The 22286-nt window shown below is 42.9% G+C and overlaps 1 protein-coding gene across 8 annotated transcripts in view; it reads left to right on the top strand.

Annotated features, from left to right (window-relative positions):
• The window catches only part of col7a1l (collagen type VII alpha 1-like), a 153441-nt gene that overhangs the window by 53227 nt on the left and 77928 nt on the right, over positions 1-22286 (top strand). For 7 of the 8 annotated variants that reach the window (XM_061912239.1, XM_061912240.1, XM_061912237.1 and 4 more), the window contains exons 12-38: positions 38-184; positions 254-373; positions 441-599; positions 667-780; positions 857-1006; positions 3280-3417; positions 3513-3659; positions 3747-3866; positions 4250-4396; positions 4474-4713; positions 4780-4919; positions 7714-7837; positions 7901-8044; positions 8130-8323; positions 8387-8467; positions 11413-11430; positions 11508-11534; positions 11619-11684; positions 14776-14856; positions 14945-14971; positions 15056-15100; positions 15181-15255; positions 15325-15411; positions 15518-15544; positions 21257-21301; positions 21408-21470; positions 21549-21608. In XM_061912239.1, coding sequence (XP_061768223.1) covers positions 38-184; positions 254-373; positions 441-599; positions 667-780; positions 857-1006; positions 3280-3417; positions 3513-3659; positions 3747-3866; positions 4250-4396; positions 4474-4713; positions 4780-4919; positions 7714-7837; positions 7901-8044; positions 8130-8323; positions 8387-8467; positions 11413-11430; positions 11508-11534; positions 11619-11684; positions 14776-14856; positions 14945-14971; positions 15056-15100; positions 15181-15255; positions 15325-15411; positions 15518-15544; positions 21257-21301; positions 21408-21470; positions 21549-21608 — 2786 coding nt within the window. The remainder of the gene's footprint in view (positions 1-37; positions 185-253; positions 374-440; positions 600-666; positions 781-856; positions 1007-3279; positions 3418-3512; positions 3660-3746; positions 3867-4249; positions 4397-4473; positions 4714-4779; positions 4920-7713; positions 7838-7900; positions 8045-8129; positions 8324-8386; positions 8468-11412; positions 11431-11507; positions 11535-11618; positions 11685-14775; positions 14857-14944; positions 14972-15055; positions 15101-15180; positions 15256-15324; positions 15412-15517; positions 15545-21256; positions 21302-21407; positions 21471-21548; positions 21609-22286) is intronic. The other variant, XM_061912235.1, reaches the window with a different exon arrangement.

The following is a 22286-nucleotide window of genomic DNA, read 5'->3' as shown; positions in this document are numbered from 1 at the left end:
CAAGACATCATGTTTCACTTTTTTTTTTATTTTGCAGATGGCCACATAGAGAATATTAACCTTCGGGACACCTTTAGCTTCTACATGATCCAGGGCCTCCACGTGGGAACAGAGTACACCATTACCATGAATCCTATCTTTGGAGACATAGAAGGGCCGGTCACGGCCACAAAAGTCAAGACATGTAACTACTACACTGGAAAGAGGTAGAAAAAAGTATGCCGATATGTTTATGAAACGTCTTTTCTGTTAGTGGAAAACAGTGCAATGCAAACGTTGAAGGTATCAGCGGTTAGCACCAACTCTGCTGTCATCACGTGGAACAGCGTGCCAGGGGCCACAGGGTACCGCCTGGCTTGGGGTCCCACCCCAGGTCAGTTAGAAACTTAACTTGAGTTTTTGTCGAGAGCTTCTTCCCCACTTTTTCTGTCCGCTCATAGAGTTTGACGGGCGAGACCGTCCCAGGCAGTTGGCTCTGAATGGCACCACTGCAGAGTACCAAATGAGAAATCTCGCCCATGACACTGAGTACGCCCTGACTCTATATGTGCTCTTTGGATCTGTGGTCGGGCCTGGAATCACTGCTACCCTCCGAACATGTGAGCACTCATACACAATATTCACGAAATATTAGCAATGAACGTTTTCAACCTTCATGCTCCTTAGCACCTCTCGGTTACGTGTCCAACTTTGAGGTGACGTCGTACACCGGGACTTCCGTTGATGTGCAGTGGAGTCCAATAGTGGGCGCTACAGAGTACAAACTCTCTTGGAACACTGGTGATATATTTGTCTATCTTCCGCCGTGTTTTATTATGGATTTTCATTCATGCTTTTGAAATTTGTGTTTTTACAGACCAGGGCAGTCCCCAGTCACGCTACCTGGACTACAGTGTTCTTGTCTATCACATCCGGGACTTGAACCCCCAGTCCGTCTACACAATCACAGTCCGGGCATTATACGGCAACACGGAAGGACCAGAAAGTTCCTTAACTCAACTCACAGGTGCTAATTAGATTGGCTTTGATTTGAAATGAAGCTGGTATTAGTGTATTACTACCTCCATCAGAAGGTTATGCTATGTTTTTAATTTACTATGTTAGTTAGCATCCATCGATTCATTTTCTTCCGCTAATCCGAAGTCGGGTCGCAGGGGCAGTAGCCTAAGCAAAGAAGCCCAGACTTCCCAATCCCCAACCACTTCGTCCAGTTCCTCCCGGGGGATCACAAGGCCTTTTCAAGCCAGCCTGGAGATGTAGTCTTCCCAACGTGTCCTGGGTCTTCCCCGTGGCCTCCTACCGGTCGGACGTGCCCTAAACACCTCCCTAGGGAGGCATTCGTGTGGCATCCTGATCAGATGCCCGAACCAACTCATCTGGCTTCTCTCGATGTGGAGGAGCAGCGGCTTTACTTTGAGCTCCTCCCGGATGACAGAGCTTCTCACCCTATCTCTAAGGGAGAGCCCTTCCACCCAGCGAAGAAAACTCATTTCGACCGCTTGTATCCATATTCTTGTCCTTTCGGTCACAACCCAAAGCTCATGATCATTAGTGAGGATGGGAACGTAGATTGACCGGCAAATTGAGAGCTTTGCCTTCCAGCTCAGCTCCTTCTTCACCACAACGGATTGATACAGCGTCCGCATTACTGAAGATGCCGCACTGATCTGCCTGTCGATCTCATTATTCACTCTTCCCTCACTCGTGAACAAGACTCCAAGGTACTTGAACTCCTCCACATGGGGCAAGATCTCCTCCCCAACTTGTAGATGGCACTCCACCCTTTCCCGGGCGAGAACCATGGACTCAAACTTGAAAGTGCTGATTCTCATCCCATTCGCTTCACACTTAGCTTCGAATCAGTCCAGTGAAAGCTGAACATCCTGGCCAGATGAAGCCATCAGGACCACATCATCTCCAAAAAGCAGAGATCTAATCCTGCAGCTACCAAACCGGCCCCCTTCAACGCTCTGACTAGGCCTAAAAATTATGTCCATAAAAGTTATGAACAGAACCGGTGACAAAGGGCAGACTTGGCGGAGTCCAACCCTCACAGGAAATGGGTTCGACTTACTGCCGGCAATGCGGACCAAGCTCTGACACTAATCCTACAGGGAGCAGACCGATCAAATGGCTTCTCCAAGTCCACAAAATACATATAGACTGGTTGGGCAAACTACCATGAACCCTCAAGGACTCTGCCGAGAGTATAGAGCTGGTCTACCGTTCCTCGACCAGGACGAAAAACAGACTGTTTTTCCCGAATCCGAGGTTCGACTATCGGACGTAGCCATCTCTCCAGTACACCTGAATAGACCTTACTGGGAAGGCTGAGGAGTGTGATCCCACGATAGTTGGAACACACCCTCCGGTTCCCCTTCTTAAAGTTAAAGTAATTTGTCCTCTGCATTTAACCCATCCCCTTGTTCACCACCTGGGAGGTTAGGTAAGCAGTGAGCAGCCGCGTTGCCGCACCCGGGAATCATTTGTGGTGATTTAACCTCCAACTCCAACCCTTGATGCTGAGTGCCAAGCAGGGAGGTAATGGGTCCCATTTTTATAGTCTTTGGTATAACTCAGCCAGGGTTTGAACTCCCAACCTACCAATCTCAGGGCGAACACTCTAACCACTAGGCCACTGAGTAGAGCAACCAATTCGGTCTGCCAATTCAGAGGGACCGCTCCCTATGTCCACGCGATGTTGCAGATGAATAGTTAGCATCATAACTTAAAAAGATATGGGCGGATTTTGAAGAACGTCTCAGGATTGTGAAATGTCAGAACTGGGATAAGAAACAAGAGATACAATTTTGTGCCTGATCCAGATTATTTCTATTACGTTATCTTAGCTGTACGATACAAGTTTTCCCATGTGTATGCTAGTGGCTCCTGGTATTGAACTTCCAGGAAATGTCAGAAATAGAACAAGGAAAGGATCCTTTCTATTGTATTACTTCGAAGATATTCACCTTACACTTACCCCAACATACGTACCTCAACTCGTGTGTGTGTGTGTGTGTTTGTGTGCGTGTGGCCCCGCAGAGATAAAGAGAGGGTTCTCCGAGTTTTTTCTTACCGCTACAGATAACTCAAAGAGTTATGGCCAAATTTTCATAAAATTTGAAAGACATGTCTGAACTTGGATAAGAAACAAATAATTACATTTTGGAGCTTATCCAGATCACTGTCTGTATTCAGGATATGTTTGCTATTGGGATGTAGGGGTGGAGAAGGTCTGTGCTCTCCGAGTGCTTTGCTAGTTTGATATTTTATCTTCAGCAGCTGGCGTGGAGTCAGAACCTCTTCAAGCAGTGAAAGAGGTTAAGGTTGTGAACACTGGAGTCGACTCTGTTACCTTATCCTGGAGGACAACAGCTGGTGCATCGGGTTATAAAATATCCTGGATTCACTTCATGGGTAGGCAACTAATATTCTTTGTGAGGTTATCATCATCTATGGCCATATAGAATTTCTACTTTCATTGTGCCTTGTTTTGCTTTTACTTGCTGTAGGAGGGGAAGAAAAGTCCCGTGTTTTACCCGCTGGTGTTACAAGCTTCACAATTAAGAATCTACATGAAGGTTCGACTTATAAGATTCAAGTTTCCTCCATAGCAGGCACCCGGGAGGGAAGTTCTGTTCTGGTCACAGCACGCACTTGTGAGTTTTTCCTATTTTATCCTAGACATGAAGATCAGAATCCCCAATTGTACTTTTTCAATTTTTTTTGTCTTAATTCAACTTAAGTGGAGCTTCCAAAAGTGAATGGTTTCACGACAATGAACACGACAGACAGTAGCACAGTTCTGAATTGGACTCGTGCGGCAGGTGCCTCTGGGTACCTTCTTAGCTGGAGACACATCTCAGGTCGGTGCTGACACACTCAAGTAACACCCTCGTCGCTTTGACTTTACGATGTTCTCTTCCTTGCGTCTTGTGCCTAAGTCATCAGACTGTTTTAGAGGAAATATTCTCAATAATCATTTCTCTATCATGGCGTTACCAGGAATCATTCATCTCAGGGCTCTGCAGTGATTAAGAGGGATATAACTCGCACAATATGCTATTGCATTGGGTGTATTGAATCACAACAGAGGCACTCTTAAGTGGCAAGGGGAATAACATTCAAATTTCTGCTTCACTCTTAAAGTGTATATTGCTAAAACCTAAAATATAGTGACAATAGAAGACGTTTAATGGATGTGTGTCATTATTTATTGTGTTGCAGTAAACTTTGTGTGTCTTTTCAGTGTTTGAAACTAAAAAAGAGGTGCTGGGTCCTGGTTCCACCTCCTTTAAAATCAGTGATCTCCTATATGCCAGAACGTATATTTTCTCCATTAGGCCTTTGTATGGGCAAGTGGAGGGGCCAATCAGCACTGTTTACCAGCGAATTGGTATGTAAGGCCGCCAGAAAGCCACCTTGTTTCTGAAAATGTTCATTTGAATGATTACCTATGCTGGTTGTGTGCAGTGGGACTACATCCTCCAACATCCCAGCCAGCAACAGCTGCTCCTCACGTCACTACCAGGACCACAGTACCTCAGATGGCCACTCGGAGCGCTGAGCACCCTTTTGTTGTGCCACCAATTAAACCCAACACCACCAAGAAGACCCCAAGTCATCACAGTACCTTTGAAACTGAAGCAACTGTCGTCACCTCCCCCCAGTATACTGCAGCTAGAATAGAGACCACAACACAACCTAATCCAGGTATTTTACACTTAATTCTTTTCCCATTGTAATTCTCAATCACTGTTGATGTTTGTGCGTGGTCAGCTTGCAGCAAGAGAAAAGTAGACATGGTGTTCCTGGTGGATGAGTCGTCCAGCATCGGTGCAAACAACTTCAATAAGATAAAGGAATTTATATTCCGGGTGGCATCCTACTTCCCTGTCATTGGGCCTGAAGGCGCACAGGTTAGTGTATGGTATCAACTAAATATCGATAGTATCAATGCCAAGGTGGGTATTGGTATTGGATCAATACTTTTATTCCAGTTTCTTGTTTTTGAACGTCCATCAAATTACTCGCTTTTCTTCAGAGTTTATGCGAGCCCAGCGGCTTTTTGGGTCTGTCAGCGCAAAACAAGCATCTATCTTATTTTTTTTATACTGCTCATTCGGGCACACTTTGTTCTTCCCTATCGCTGCTACACTTACTACTGATTTTATTTTTCACGAATATCCGTGTTCAATCGAAGTTATTAATGTTGTTTCCTTGACTTTTTGTATATGCAATTTGGTTACATTGATACATTTTTGTACAACTCTTTCTTAAGCAAATTTGTAATTGAACGTACTTGTGGTAGTTATTTTAAAAGAGTTTACACTAATTAAGGGGTGTCAAACTCATTTTAGCTCAGGGGCCGCATGGAGGAAAATCGATTCCTACGTGAATCGGACGGCGTAAATCATGCCTTAATAACAAAAAAATACAACTACGAAAAGTTTGGATTGTTTTCTTTCTTTTACTTTGGCCCAAAATAGAACAAGCACATTCTGAAAATGTAAATATCACAAATAATCCTCTTGACAAAACACTCCAAGTTATTTGAAAATACTGAGGAAAAAATTGGTGCAGTTTTAGAAACACCATGACGAACACAATGAACTTACACAAAATCTCATTATATCTAAAAAGCCATTATAATTTAAGTCACAGTCAATCTAGAATTGAAAAACCAAAACAAAATAAAGCATAAATAAAAACACTTCCATGTATCAACTACCTCATTTGTCATTTCCACTGTTCAATTTCTTTAAATTTGCAAAGTAAACCATTTTCACAGAACTATATCAAGGTGCTGTGTCTCATGCAGCATTTTAAGTGGGATTACCAATTTTTTATTGTACTCCTGTTTGTTTTATGTTGGGTTGAGGGGAAGTAGTCTCAGCCCCGCTATACCGTGTACCTCTTACTTGTTATACTTGCTCACCCCGGTATAACCCATTTTCCTTGCATACTAAAAATGCTATTGCGACAGCAGTTTCTTTACTTTGAAAATTTTACACTTGGCAAACTCATCTTGCAGGGCCGCATGTTTGACATCCCTGCACTAATGCATTGTTTTGTATAGCATTTAGTTATTTAAACATTTTGTATTGAGACAAAGGTGCATGGGAGTTTGCCCAGCCAGTCTACATGTGCTTTGTGGACTTGGAGAAGGCATTCGACCGTGTCCCTCGGGAAGTCCTGTGGGGAGTGCTCAGAGAGTATGGGGTATCGGACTGTCTTATTGTGGCGGTCCGTTCCCTGTATGATCAGTGTCAGAGCTTGGTCCGCATTGCCGGCAGTAAGTCGAACACAGTGAGGGTTGGACTCCGCCAAGGCTGTCCTTTGTCACCGATTCTGTTCATAACTTTTATGGACAGAATTTCTAGGCGCAGTCAAGGCGTTGAGGGGTTCCGGTTTGGTAACCGCAGGATTAGGTCTCTGCTTTTTGCAGATGATGTGGTCCTGATGGCTTCATCTGACCGGGATCTTCAGCTCTCGCTGGATCGGTTCGCAGCCGAGTGTGAAGCGACCGGAATGAGAATCAGCACCTCCAAGTCCGAGTCCATGGTTCTCACCCGGAAAAGGGTGGAGTGCCATCTCCGGGTTGGGGAGGAGACCCTGCCCCAAGTGGAGGAGTTCAAGTACCTAGGAGTCTTGTTCACGAGTGAGGGAAGAGTGGATCGTGAGATCGACAGGCGGATCGGTGCGGCGTCTTCAGTAATGCGGACGTTGTACCGATCTGTTGTGGTGAAGAAGGAGCTGAGCCGGAAGGCAAAGCTCTCAATTTACCGGTCGATCTACGTTCCCATCCTCACCTATGGTCATGAGCTTTGGGTCATGACCGAAAGGATAAGATCACGGGTACAAGCGGCCGAAATGAGTTTCCTCCGCCGTGTGGCGGGGCTCTCCCTTAGAGATAGGGTGAGAAGCTCTGCCATCTGGGAGGGACTCAAAGTAAAGCCGCTGCTCCTTCACATCGAGAGGAGCCAGATGAGGTGGTTCGGGCATCTGGTCAGGATGCCACCCGAACGCCTCCCTAGGGAGGTATTTAGGGCACGTCCAAGCGGTAGGAGGCCACGGGGAAGACCCAGGACACGTTGGGAAGACTATGTCTCCCGGCTGGCCTGGGAACGCCTCGGGATCCCCCGGGAAGAGCTAGACGAAGTGGCTGGGGAGAGGGAAGTCTGGGTTTCCCTGCTTAGGCTGTTGCCCCCGCGACCCGACCTCGGATAAGTGGAAGATGATGGATGGATGGATGGAAAAAATATTTTTCCCAGAGGCAAATTCAATATCTTTCAGGAAAGACAAGAGTTGGACGATAACTGTTTAGTCGACCAAAAGGGGTGATCAATCAATCAATCGATGTTTATTTATATAGCCCTAAATCACAAGTGTCTCAAAGGGCTGCACAAGCCACAACAACATCCTCGGTTCAGAGCCCACAAAAGAGCAAGGAAAAACTTTCAACCCAGTGGGACGTCAAGGTGAAGGTCACACCTGTAGAGAAACCCAGAAATACAGCGCAAGCAAAACAGAGTCCGTACGAACCCCAAGAGTCTGCAGTCTGAGGGTTTTTTTGCGCTCGGATATTGGCACTGTTTTGGCGCCATATTAGTGTCCCATTATAGTACTCAAAAACCCTATAGAGAAGATTGGATGCTAATTGTTGTGTTGGATTGATTAGGTCAAGACAAAAATTGGTCTCTTTCCTCACAGATAGCTGTGGTCACTTTCAGCGATGAGCCTAGAATTGAATTCCGACTCAATGATTACAAAGACCAAAACGCAGTGCAGAGGGCGCTCAGAGGGCTACGGTATGGAGGGGGCAACACCAAAACAGGTAAACAAAATATGCACACGGGAAAGAGTGTTGACGCTAACAAATGTTCTTGAATGCAACCAGGAAAAGGAATCAGCTATGTCCTGCAGGAACTCTTTCAAGAGTCTCTTGGCATGAGGCAGGATGTTGCCCATGTTCTGGTTCTGATAACAGATGGAAGGGCCCAGGATGATGTGGTGCCACCTTCGAGAATTGCCCGATCTCTGGGTCAGTCAGAACGTAGTTCCTCCTCAATCTTCAAATGTAGTCAAGATTATCAAGGCAAAAATCCACTGTGGGTTTCATTGTGTAGGTGTCAGCGTGCTGGCGGTGGGTGTCGCCAATGCCGACCTGCAGGAGTTGAGTAGAATCGCGGCCCCCAGCCGCTACAAGAACATTTTTTACGCTCCCACCTTCGATGACTTTCCTTACATAGAGACAGAGTTTCTCGGGAGTGTCTGCAGCGAGGAACTCCTCTCTGAGTTCAAACTACATGAGGATGAGAAGGTAAACATTTAAAAAAAATGTTTTTAATACATTCAGTGACACTTGATTGTTATTTATTTTTAGCTGACTCAGCTGGACACTCCCACTGATGACCCAGACGAGCTGGCTAAACCTCGGCCTCCTTGCCCCGCCCAATGTGTTAAGGTTGGGCCGTCAAGCTAATACAGCAGATCCCCTCATATTCACGATTCAGTATTCACGATTATGCAAATTTCTTGATCCAAACATACTTTTATTCTTTATTTTTGTGGAAACTAATCCATTTGTGCTTTGTTTTGATTGATTGATTGATTGATACTTTTATTAGTAGATTGCACAGTTCAGTTCATATTCCGTACAATTGACCACTAAATGGTAACACTCGAATAAGTTTTTCAACTTGTTTAAGTCGGGGTCCACGTTAATCAATTCATATCAAAGATAGGCCAAAAAAAAAAACACCTAAATGTAATAATTTACAAATATGTGATAATGAAGCCATTCCAAAACTCAAAATTGTTGTCTAAAGTTTTGTTAAAAGTGGTCTGTGCAGAACTGAATTCACGTCTTAACTCAAGGAAGATTGCTAAAACATTCCAGTCTGGTTGCAAGTCCTGCCATACAGCTCAGAAACAACAATATAAAACATATCAGACTCTGGTGGCCCAGCCCTGCTGGTGCTTTTAAATTTGACACGGCGAACCAAAATTTCGTTTTGTCCCACCAAAAGATAAGTGAAGGACTTAAAAGCACTTGACTGAGCAGTCTTTTTCTGCGCAATGTGGGCCATTCACATCCAAACAACACCCTCTTGGCTGTGGAGTGACCCAAGGTTCAATTTAAGGTAATATCTTGTTCTTGTTTCTCCTTGTATTTGCTGTCACTGGATTACATTTTGAGAAAGACAATATTTTTGTTTTGTTTTGCAACCAACGTCCAAGTACACCTTTTCTGAAATTCAAAATCAAAACACATTGATGCAAAAACAACCCCAGTGGTGTAAAAAAAAAATGTCTGTACCTGTATATCAATTTCTCGATTTAACTGAAAAGAATATTGAGATTGGGACTTTCAGGGCACAGATGACACCGGTGTCAACAGTGCCTTAAGCCCTCTACCCTTTTGCCACCTCTGTGCTAAATTTGTTTGTTTTTTTATTGTCAGCTCTTTTAAATTTCCTATTAAAAAAATATCAGCTCAGTATCTAAGGCGAGTTATTTCTGGAATTTTGCCCAATATTCAAATATGACAAGAACACTTATGTTTTTCAGTTTTTTACTGCATTCTAACCAGTAAATACTAGTCTGCTTAAAATGGAGTCTGTCACGCCAAATTTCTTCCCCCCTACAAAAACCTTCCCCCCGGAAGACATTTGGCGTGACAGACCCTTTAATGCCTGAAGGACCCCAATGAGGGCGTGATAATACCATGTTATGTGACTCTTAAGGGTTTCAGATACAAAATTAGCGAAGCAAAAATAGCTTGAAATGTTAGCATGCTGTAATGCTAATATTTTTTCCTTACAGTTATTTTTCACCAATGACAATCAGCCAATTATAATGCTTTAAAAACAGGCAGCTGTGTGGGTTGCTTTAAGCAAGTTATATGACTCTTAAGGGTTACAGCTGCAAAATTAGCGAAGCAAAAATAGCTTGAAAGGTTAGCATGCTGTAATGCTAATATTTTTTCCTTACAGTTATTTTTCACCAATGACAATCAGTCAGGGCTTCACGGTGGCAGAGGGGTTAGTGCGTCTGCCTCACAATACGGAGGTCCTGCAGTCCTGGGTTCAAATCCAGGCTCGGGATCTTTCTGTGTGGCAGTTTGCATGTTCTCCCCATGAATGCGTGGGTTCCCTCCGGGTACTCCGGCTTCCTCCCACCTCCAAAGACATGCACCTTGGGATAAATTGATTGGCAACACTAAATTGGCCCTAGTGTGTGAATGTGAGTGTGAGTATTGTCTGTCTATCTGTGTTGGCCCTGCGATGAGGTGGCGACTTGTCCAGGGTGTACTCCGCCTTCCGCCCGATTGTAGCTGAGATAGGCGCCAGCGCCCCTCGTGACCCCGAAAGGGAATAAGCGGTAGAAATGGATGGAAAAAAATGGACAATCAGCCAATTATAATGCTTTAAAAACAGGCAGCTGTGTGGGTTGCTTTAAGCAAGTTATATGACTCTTAAGGGTTACAGCTGCAAAATTAGCGAAGCAAAAATAGCTTGAAAGGTTAACATGCTGGAATGCTAATATTTTTTCCTTACCGTTATATTTCACCAATGACAATCAGCCAATTATAATGCTTTTAAAACAGGCAGCTGTGTGGGCTGCTTTAAGGTCCTTCCACACTCATTGGGGTCCTGCAGGCATTAGAGGGTCTGTCACGCCAAATGTCTTCCGGGGGGAAGGTTTTTGTAGGGGGTGAGAAATTGGGCGTGATATCGCTCTCTTCCTCCAATAAAACGCTTAAAAACATCCAACATGCATCAACGTTTTATAGAGTATACACATAAGTATTTAAGGAAGTTATAAGTCTCTGTGACAATGTTAGCGCTTATAATAACAATATCGCTCATATTTGGTTAATATTCAAGTCACAAAATGTAAATGATGTATTGTTGGCAGTTTTTGAACCGTTATTCAGAGGGCTTTATTGGCGGAATAGACTACCTCCCATTGCCTTTTACATTTATTTACGAAATAGAATGCATTAAAAAAACATATGCCTTCTTGTCTGTCATAAAAAATATGAATCATAGGCAAAATTACAAAAAAAGTGCAGTTCCCCTTTAAGTTATTGCAATACCCTTTATTTTGACCTTGTCCTCTAACATTTTATTCAAAATCAGAGAAGTCAGCCATATGCTCGCAGGAGGGTTTGGCGGGGGAGGAGTCAGCTTGTGTAGGGAACTGTGGTGCCTGGATACCGCACTAATTGAGTAAATAATAAAACATTGAGTCAATGGCCGTCTCATATACTTCCGTTTTGTTTTTTTTCGCCGTTTGCGAGTGGTCTCAGACTGTAACACTGGCGAATAGTGGGGATTTAGTGTATTACACATAAATCACAAAGCATAAAAACGTCATATGAACTCTCATCTTTTCTTTTTCCAGGGACAGAAAGGAGAAAAGGTGATTTTTTAATATTACCTAAAAATGTTTAAAATGTCGGTACAATGGAACATTCATGACAACATCCACATTTTCAGGGAAGCGGTTCAGGGCTTGGAGGTCTGGTATGTTCATCAAAGATTTCAGTTCCTCTCTTTGAACATTTGTAGTTTCCTGAGATAATTTTTGTTGTTTTATTTTCCGTTAAGAAATTTAGGCAAAGTCCCGGACAATATGATCCGTTTACCTCCTCCAAGGGAGAGAAGGGAGAAAAGGTAAGATGTACACACTGTCAAACTGTAAAAACAAATTACTGATTTATGTGCTGTGTTTGACTGACAATGAATCATTTAAATGTCTCAACATTTATTTCACTCCTGTACATACTTGCCAACCCTCCCGGATTTTCCGGGAGATTCCCGAAATTCAGCGCCTCTCCCGAAAACCTCCCGGGACAAATTTTCTCCCCAAATTCTCCCCAAATTCAGCCCTCCAGCTCCAAGCGGACCTGAGTGACGTGTCGACAGTCTGTTTTCACGTCCGCTTTCCCACAGTATAAAGAGCAAGCCTGCCCAATGACGTTATAACTGTAGAATGATCGAGGGCGAGCTCTTGGTTTCTTGTGTGGGTTTATTGTTAGCCAGTTTCATTAAAGTCCTCCCAGCCCGGTAATAACACACAACAACAGCAGTCACATTTTCGTCTGCCGTCAGCTCCAATGTTGTGAACTTGTGACACTCTTAAACAGGACAATACTGCCATATACTCTACACAGAAAAGAATAGAATGTAGAATAGAATGTACATTATTTAATTCAGCACCACAGTTCGGTCACTATAAACAATGATAATAATACATCATATAATATATATAATATATTATATATATTATATATTGCGTGGCGCAGTGAAAGAGTGGCCGTGCGCAACCCGAGGGTCCCTGGTTCAAATCCCACCTAGTACCAACTTCGTCACGTCCGTTGTGTCCTGAGCAAGACACTTCACCCTTGCTCCTGATGGGTGCTGGTTGGCGCCTTGCATGGCAGCTCCCTCCATCAGTGTGTGAATGTGTGTGTGAATGGGTAAATGTGGAAGTAGTGTCAAAGCGCTTTGAGTACCTTGAAGGTAGAAAAGCGCTATACAAGTACAACCCATTTATCATTTATCATTTAATATACATATATTCTACATTTAAGTGCAGTTGGTATGCAGGACCTCCTTTGTCGTTCCGTGTTACATTTTGGGAGTCTGAGCTTTCCACTGAACGTGCTCATTCTCTCCGCAAGGTCCGAGTGTAGTTGGTGGGAGGTGTTGTCCATAATGGCCAGGAGTTTTGCCAGACTTCTTCTCTGCCAGAGAGTCCTGCTGTGCATGTATATGGTTAGAAAAATAGTGACAGAGAATACAACAAAGATGGACATTTCAACCCTTAACTCAACAATGAGTAGATGAGTGTTATGTGTGTGTATATGTGTAAATAAATGAACACTGAAATTCAAGTATTTATTTTATTTTTATATATATATATATATATATATATATATATATCGATCCATTTTCTACCGCTTATTCCCTTTAGGGGTCGCGGGGGGCGCTGGCGCCTATCTCAGCTACAATCGGGCGGAGGGCGGGGTACACCCTGGACAAGTCGCCACCTCATCGCAGGGCCAACACAGATAGACAGACAACATTCACACTCACATTCACACACTAGGGCCAATTTAGTGTTGCCAATCAACCTATCCCCAGGTGCATGTCTTTGGAAGTGGGAGGAAGCCGGAGTACCCGGAGGGAACCCACGCATTCACGGGGAGAACATGCAAACTCCACACAGAAAGATCCCGAGCCTGGATTTGAACCCAGGACTGCAGGAACATTTTAATCAAAGTTAATCGCACTATTTGTCCGATTAATCGCGATTAATTGCATTTCATACGCAAAGCCCAATAATGAATTCAAAAGTAGTGTGTAGTGCACCTTTATTGAAATATTCTCCCACATGAACAGAAGCGGCAAAACATTCGTTGTGCAAACACAATTTAAATCAGTCCTTGTTAAACAGTAGCAGTTAAATAGCATATTTTATGGAAATCAACTCAAAAAATGTAAATACAAACATTTAGGCTTATTGCCACTGCCAGGGTATTTAAGTTATCCTGTTTGTTATGGAAAATAAATATAATCTACATACAAATCTCTGAGCCACAATCATAACATCTGAACAGGAAATTTCTGAGGTAACAGCAGAAACATTTTTTTTTATCAGGGATCTTATGTTTAAAAAACCTATATTATAGGTAGTGGGCTGTTTTAGGGAATTTTTAAACAAATTATCCGTGGTAGCAATATTAATAATGTTGTGTTTATTCTGCGTAGTGCACTTAGAATAATTATGACCATATCTAGGAATTGATATGATGGGAATTTTCCGATTGTTTGCTTGGTGCTTTGATAAACTGAACGCATCATATACATGGTACTATATTGTGATGTTATGAGCCAGGGAAAAAAAGAACTACCCTACCCAGCATGCAACAGGAGTGACGAGCATGCGCGGTAGCCCGGTATAGGTTGTGTGTCGCCATGACGGCATCTTGTATGTTGTGATATGCACGCTCTGAAAGCAAACGTTAAGAACTCAGCCAACACTCCTGGTCTGCATTATTCATAAATAGACAGACAACACAAATACTGCGCTGCTTCACAGGCCGCTGGATGTAGCCGGAAAAGTATTCCCATGCTAGCTAACCGGTCTAGCAAGCACGCGTCATTCAGTCCAAAACGGCCCGATCCATCCACATTCAGAATTATCTGGCGGTCGTAAGTGATCCCGGAGTGACCACGCTGTAAGCCAGCCATGAAATTTGCAGAATTGTCCGGTATTTTTGCCAAATGTTCCATCTTTACCAAGAGCCCCTCGAAGCCGAAGCTTATCCGGGCGACGCCATCTTGTTAAGAAAAGGCGTTAACAAAATAAAAGCATGTAAATAACATACGCAAATGTGCGATAAAATAATTGTCGGCGTTAATAGATTAATGAGTTAACTCGTAATTAACGCACTAATTTGCCCACCCCTAATATATATATATATATATAGCTGGAATTCACTGAAAGTCAAGTATTTCATATATATATATATATATATATATATATATATATTTATTATATATATATTAAATATTTTACTCTTAGCCACGCCCCCAACCACGCCCCCTGCTCCACAACCGACCACACCCCCCCACCCCCCTAAATCGAAGGTCTCAAGGTTGGCAAGTATGCTCCTGTATTTGTATTTCGGAAGCTTGTTAAACGTGTCATTGCTGTGTTTTATTCTGTTTTCCCCACCATATTGCTTTACTTAAATAGGGGCCTTCTGGAACAGATGGCATTCCCGGCTTGCCTGGACGGCCTGGAAGAAGTGGACTCCCAGGTTCTGGCGGCCAGCGGGTAACTGCATAGGGAAAAGAACAAGCCCGCACTGACATTGTTTGAGTTGATTCTATTAATGTTGTTGTGTTTGGCATTTCTTTATCAGGGACCCCCTGGTGTGATAGGCGATAAGGTCAAATACAAACCAAATAACGCATATATTGATGTCAGACTTCCACTTTTATTGATATTAATTGTTCTTGTCTGATATTGACAGGGTGCTCCTGGTCTTACTGGTCCAAAGGGACAGAGAGGAGAGCGAGTATGTTTAAATTTTGTTGATATTGGTATCTTTTTAGAGTGGAACAATCATTAGAATGGGTCTTTCTTAAATCCACACAGGGAGAACCTGGTTTTGTGATAGCAGGCCCGGATGTAAACTTGATCCCGGGGCGAAAAGGGGAACCAGGAACCTCAGTGAGTCCTTTTAAAAGATTTTTTTTGGTCCCGGATGGAATTTTGGTCAAGTACTCTATTATGTGGCAGGGTCCTCAGGGGCCCCCTGGTATACCAGGGTTCATTGGAGTCCCAGGACTGCCTGGCCCAGCAGGACCACCAGGAATATCTGTCAAGGTATGAATATATATATATATATATATATATATATATATATATATATATACAAACTGTTTTTTATTTGTTAATAATTATATCCATCCTTATCATATGATTTGTACAGGGGGATACTGGAGAACCAGGAGAAAAGGTATAATGATGTTTACATGTACTGATACCTCGGTTTAATCCGTTCAAAAAGGTTTGGAAGACTAAATCGAACGAAAACCGAATACATATTTCCATTATAAATAATGTAAATCCAATTAATCTGTTCCACCCACCCAAAAATAGGAACACACAATACATTTTATACAGAAATATTCCAGTTTTACATACATAGGCAATACAAAATAAATACAAACAATAAATCATATGTATAATCAGAATCAGATTAATTGGCCAGGTAAGTTTAACACACGAGGAATTTGACTTGGTTGACTGTGCTCTCTTAGTTCAATGCAAGAAACAAAGAAAAACGCAACGACTACAAGAGAGCACAGTGAGTGGTGGCCATCTGCACCATCTTGGTTAGAAAACAAGAGGAAAACAGTAAAGAACACAAAGGACATACATTAAATCCATTAAAGCAGCACAGAGCTGATGCAACCTGCCACTTCAGAGGCGCTATTTCTACATACGGCTACAAAAGTAAAACACACCAAAAAAAAGCAAATTCAAATAAATGTTGCAGACATATGATTGCGTAGCAAAACAAAACAAAAACACAATTTCAACACCCATATACACCCAGCTGGCCATTGCGCTGTTCCACGCCATCATCTGCTGGGGGATCAGCACAGCCAGAGACAGGAACAGATCCAACAAAGCAACCAGGAGAACATTCTCCATCTAAGGCTGCCCACTAGCTCTCGGCCAATGTCCAAAGGTGCGCGGACGATCGAGAATCTGTCCCGGAAGACCGAAATATCTGAAACATGCTTGTTCAGCCAGGGCTCCGTGAGGCTCGTCCATTCCGAAGGGTGAATTCCTCCGCATCTTCTTCGGTCTCTCCATGCGAACTCCAGTGTGGCAGAGAGCCAGCAGCTGCTCTCCAATGCAAACATGGCCACGGCTCCACAAGGCAGATTCAAAGGTTCACAAAAAAGCACCACAAGGCAGTGCAGATGCCACGAAAAAGGCCAGTCCTTGTTGCGCATTTCCCAAAGGACCCAACCCAAAAGGCAAAATACATATGAGAGAAATATCAAGAACGCAAGGGGTAAACAAGAGCACAAAGCCCACAACTTTCTTGCACATTTTGGCCAATTAGCTCCGTTTTCCCAATCGATATTGTTTCTGAGCGGCGTTCGAAGGCGAGTGTCAAGTCTCTATTCAAAACTTGTTTCTTGTTTGGACAAAGAGGGAACGACAACGTCTAACAATATATCAACTATTTATTGATCAAAAGGCACCATTGTCGTCCACCAGGGTAACTCCGACCTACTCTCTCTTCCTGTCTACAATGCTGAGCCTTCTGGGTAATATAGTGTATAAACTTATACATTTTAGTTTACATGTTTTTATATATTTGTTTCATATACAAGCCAATTCAATCAATCAATCAATCAATGTTTACTTATATAGCCCTAAATCACTAGTGTCTCAAAGGGCTGCACAAACCACTACGACATCCTCGGTAGGCCCACATAAGGGCAAGGAAAACTCACACCCAGTGGGACATCGGTGACGATAATGACCCAGTGGGACGTCGGTGACAATGATGACTATGAGAACATGATACTGTGATACTGATGATACTGATGACTATGAGAACATATGAGAACATGATACTGTGAAAGATCAATCCATAATGGATCCAACACAGTCGCGAGAGTCCAGTCCAAAGCGGATCCAACACAGCAGCGAGAGTCCCGTTCACAGCGGAGCCAGCAGGAAACCATCCCAAGCGGAGGCTGATCAGCAGCGCAGAGATGTCCCCAGCCGATACACAGGCGAGCAGTACATGGCCACCGGATCGGACCGGACTCCCTCCACAAAAGAGAGTGGGACATAGAAGAAAAAGAAAAGAAACGGCAGATCAACTGGTCTAAAAAGGGAGTCTATTTAAAGGCTAGAGTATACAAATGAGTTTTAAGGTGAGACTTAAATGCTTCTACTGAGGTGGCATCTCGAACTGTTACCGGGAGGGCATTCCAGAGTACTGGAGCCCGAAATGAAAAAGCTCTACAAATTTTAGAAGATATTTTCATTTGCAATGCTGATGTTATGAGTAGGACCCCAAAGCAGAGAGAGACGGCATAAAAAAAAAACTATAAGAAGGTTCCAACAACAAAAAGCGCACTCGCAAGAAGTGGAAAAAAATGCAAGGTAAAACCATAAAAGTGCAGAAAGCCACTTAAATAGGGACGGAACAAAAGATTAGAGATTAGCTTAGATAGTACTTTATTTATTCCTTCAGGAGAGTTCCTTCAGGAAAATTAAAATTTTCAGCACAATCCCATTCAAGATCAGACAAACGTTACGGGGAGACAGAACAGGATCGCTGACGGGTCTGCCGGCTTCCAGCACCCCTTACAAAAAAGGTGAAACACAGGTAAACAAGTGGGGGGAATGGGAGAAAAAAAATAGAAGATTAAAATAAAATAAAATATAATTAAAAAATCGGTCTAAGCCTGAGCCCTGGAGAGGGGGTCCAGACTGAGGCCAAGGGAAAAAAACAACAACTCATAGCCATAGTACACATCCCTCTCAAATGTGTAAGAGGGAAACATCAAACATCAAAGAAGACAAAGGACATTAAAGACATTAAAGCAGCGGATACAACCAGCCACTTCTACATACAGCTATGAATAAACAGTAAAAGAAACATATACACTGTGGTGGAGCATTATTGGAAAAACTGCAACTAGCAACAATTACTCATTGAGTGCCCAGAAAAGGAGTCATAGCCAACACAGATTCTACACAGAGAAAAGCCACGTGGGAGAAATACAAGATAACTGGGGCACTGTGTAACAAACAATCAACCTTAACTATGAATTAGTTATTTAAATTATTACTTACAATGAATTAAAACATTACATTATTTCAACAATGATCTCTGAGTATGTGCTTTTCATCGAGTGTCTACTTTTAAGTCTGGGTGGTAATAAAAAAAACAGGTAAAGCATCAATACTGTATTTGTTTTCCAATATTTGTTGCAATTCTGTGATTTTTGAGGTTAAGGTCCGAGGAACATTTAAAGCATTGTTAACAAATTCATAAATCAGACGATTCCATGTCATTGAATAAAAAAAAAGCCTGAAAACATTGCAACTTTTGCTGTAACTTTCTGGAAAAACCTGTTGCAAATTCAGGCATTTTAAACCACACGAATCACACAAAAAAGCAGTAAAATCCTTATTCAATCAATGTGTATTTATATAGTCCTAAATCACAAGTGTCTCAAAGGGCTGCACAAACCACAACGACATCCTCGGTACACAGCCCACATAAGGGCAAGGAAAAACTCACCCCAGTGGGACGTCGGTGACAGTGACTATGAGAAACCTTGGAGAGGACGGCATATGTGAGACCAAAAGCAATGGATGTCGAGCGGGTCCAACATGATGTTGTGAAAGTCCAGTCCATAGTGGATCCATCATAACGATGAGAGTCCAGTCCATAGTCGATCCAATGGGAAACCATCCCAAGCGGAGGCTGATCAGCAGCGCAGAGATGTCCCCAACCGATACACAGGCGAGCAGTCCATCCTGGGTCCCGACTCTGGACAGTTTGTACTTCATCCATGGCCACCGGACCTGTGTCCCTCCCACCCCCCCTCCATAAGGGAGAGGGGGGCAGAGGAGAAAAAGAAAATAAACGGCAGATCAACTGGTCTAAAAAGAGGTCCATTTAAAGGCCAGAGTATACAAATGAGTTTTAATATGAAACTTAAATGCATCTACTGAGGCAGCATCTCGAGGGCATTCCAGAGTACTGGAGCCCGAATAGAAAACGCTCTATAGCCCGTAAACTTTTTTGGGGCTCTGGGAATCACTAATAAGCCGGAGTCCTTTGAACGCAGATTTCTTGCCGGGACATATGGTACAATACAATCGGCAAGATAAGTTTTTATAGAAAACGCTTGTTCGCAAAGACATGAATCAACGTAGGGGAAGGAGAGGAGGGGAGGAGGGGTTGGAGCCACACAGACGCAACCTTTGTACTTTGATTTCTTTCTTCAGTTCAATTTTGCAACATGCTCCGGACCGATGGTGGCCTATTTTGCGATCATACGTCATAAAAAACAACAAACTGAGTAACCATTGGAGAGATTCTTTATTTAATTCAGGGGTGTCAAAATCAAGGCCCGCTGGCCGGATTGAATTATCTATGGCCTCTGGGATGATATTTGATTGGTGTTAGAACCGGCCCACAGGCCGCAGCTGTCTGCTGCTGTTTTGCATGCACCAGTACTCTATCAGTGTTGTCAGGTTTATTTGTTGTTGATGAACCCCAAGATGCAGAGATGGAGGCAGGCATAGAATATGAAAACATGATTTAATTAAAACTAAACAAGAACAAACAAAAAGCACGCACGTGGGCGGAATAACAAACCAAGGGAGCTAGCACTGGAAGCTAGAAAACAAAAAGGAACTTTATCATGGAAGCTAACAGAAACAGCTTACCGCTACGACGACCAGGACAAAATGTAGCACGACAGGTAGTAGCTGTAACAAAACGACATGACAGGTAGCACGACAAGAGTGACATGTGGCAACGACAATACACGTCCGAATGACAATACAATACAATGATCCAGCACTGACTGGAGGAACAAAGCAGGTAAAATAGGAGCTGGCCGATTGGCATCTGGTCACACCTGATGTCAATCAACCGCAGCTGAGTGAAAACAGGACACAGGGAGACAAACAGGAAGCTGAACCAAAATAAGAGCACTAGACAGGAACTAACAACAGGAAATACTAAACACAGAAGAAACAGACAAATGCAGAGGAAAAAACTAAAACATAGACAAACTGTCAGGGGAATTCCTGGTAGGAATTTTCAAAATGGGGTCCCAGGGACTCCCATCAAGTTATAAAAATGGGGTCCCATTTGTTTGTAACCGTTTTAAAAACAAATGATAAATGTACGCATTATCCTGTTATATCGCACATTCTATATGGTGTTTTGGAAAAAGGTTGTCATAAATCTTACGGCATAGCTCGGTTGGTAGAGCAGCCGTGCCAGCAACTTGAGGGTTGCAAGTTCGATTCCCGCTTCTGCCATCCTAGTCACTGCCGTTGTGTCCTTGGGCAAGACACTTTACCCACCTGCTCCCAGTGCCACCCCCACTGGTTTAAATGTAACTTAAATATTGGGTTTCACTATGTAAAGCGCTTTGAGTCACTAGAGAAAAGCACTATATAAATATAATTCACTTCACTTCACTTAATTCATAAAAAAATAAATAATACAAAAGAAAACACATTTTTATGCGAAAAACATTCATTATGTCCTTCATTGAGCTAAACTTTACCGCTGCCGGTATTTTTTTCCTATATTTGTATTGAAATATTTTCATAATGTGTTTGTTCTATTTTTGGCAAAAGTAAGACAAAGAAAACAATCTGAAGTTGTCTTTATTTTTTACTTTTAATACCGTGATTTTAATAGTCCGGCCCGCATGTTCACAGATTTTCCTCTATGCGGCTCCTGAGCTAAAATGAGTTTGACACCCCTGGTTGAAGTACTCCATTATGCGGAACCAGACCATTTTTTTTACACACAAATCACAAAAACTGGCATTTTTTGGGCGAAAATTTATTGGAAAACTAATTCTTAAAGTGATGTGCATGAAAACTATATATGATCATTTATACTATTTGTGTATGTGTTCTATCCATTTCACAGGGTTTACGCGGTGCGCCGGGTGAAAAGGGCGAAACAGGAGAAGATGTAAGTCCACAGAGGAATAGAAAGACCACTAACATATGGAAAATGTGAATATTTTCTTGTCTTTTTTTTTTTTTGTGTTTCCCACATAACGACCGCGACACTTAAGGGTTTCGCAGGCTTGCCCGGTCCTGTGGGCATTGATGGCGCACCGGGTCAAAAAGGCGAGAAGGTGGTGACTCTCAAGAGATATCTACATTTGATATGTCAGGATGTGACCGCTCTCTCTAAAGAATGTCAACTTATGCAGGGTGTAGATGGCGTGGGCATTTATGGTGCTGTGGGTCCTCGCGGAGAACCAGGAGAGAAGGTACGCCATTATTTGGGTCATTCAGAACATGGTGTGACACACATATAGACTAATGGGGACATATTTGTGTGGTAGATTGCGATCATATAGTAATGGTAAATAGTAAATGGGTTGTACTTGTATAGCGCTTTTCTACCCCCCTTTTTTAAAGGGGAACATTATCACCAGACCTATGTATGCGTCAATATATACCTTGATGTTGCAGAAAAAAGACCATATGTTTTTGTAACCGATTTCCGAACTCTAAAAGGGTGAATTTGGCGATTTAAACGCCTTTGAATTGTTCACCTGTCGGAGCAATGACCTTCACCCGTGACGTCACAACATGAAGCAATCCGCCATTTTCTCAAACACATTACACACACCAAGTCAAATCAGCTCTGTTTTTGTCCATTTTTTCGACTGTTTTCCGTACCTTGGAGACATTATGCCTCGTCGGTGTGTTGTCGGAGGGTGTAACAACACGATCAGGGACGGATTCAAGTTGCACCAGTGGCCAAAAGATGCGAAAGTCCCTCGTTTGTTCTGCACACTGTACCAACGACAGCTATGCTACGACAGAGATGGCAAGAATGTGTGGATATTCTGCGACACTCAAAGCAGATACATTTCCAACAATAAAGTCAACGAAATCACAAAGGTGAGCTTTGTTGTATGTGGAGTGTGCTAATCAGACAT

The sequence above is a fragment of the Nerophis ophidion genome, linkage group LG10 (assembly GCF_033978795.1).
Source record: "Nerophis ophidion isolate RoL-2023_Sa linkage group LG10, RoL_Noph_v1.0, whole genome shotgun sequence".
NCBI classification, from domain to species: Eukaryota; Metazoa; Chordata; class Actinopteri; order Syngnathiformes; family Syngnathidae; genus Nerophis; species Nerophis ophidion.
The sequence above is the reverse complement of the archived record's forward strand: the minus strand, read 5'-3'. Positions and strand labels throughout refer to the sequence as shown.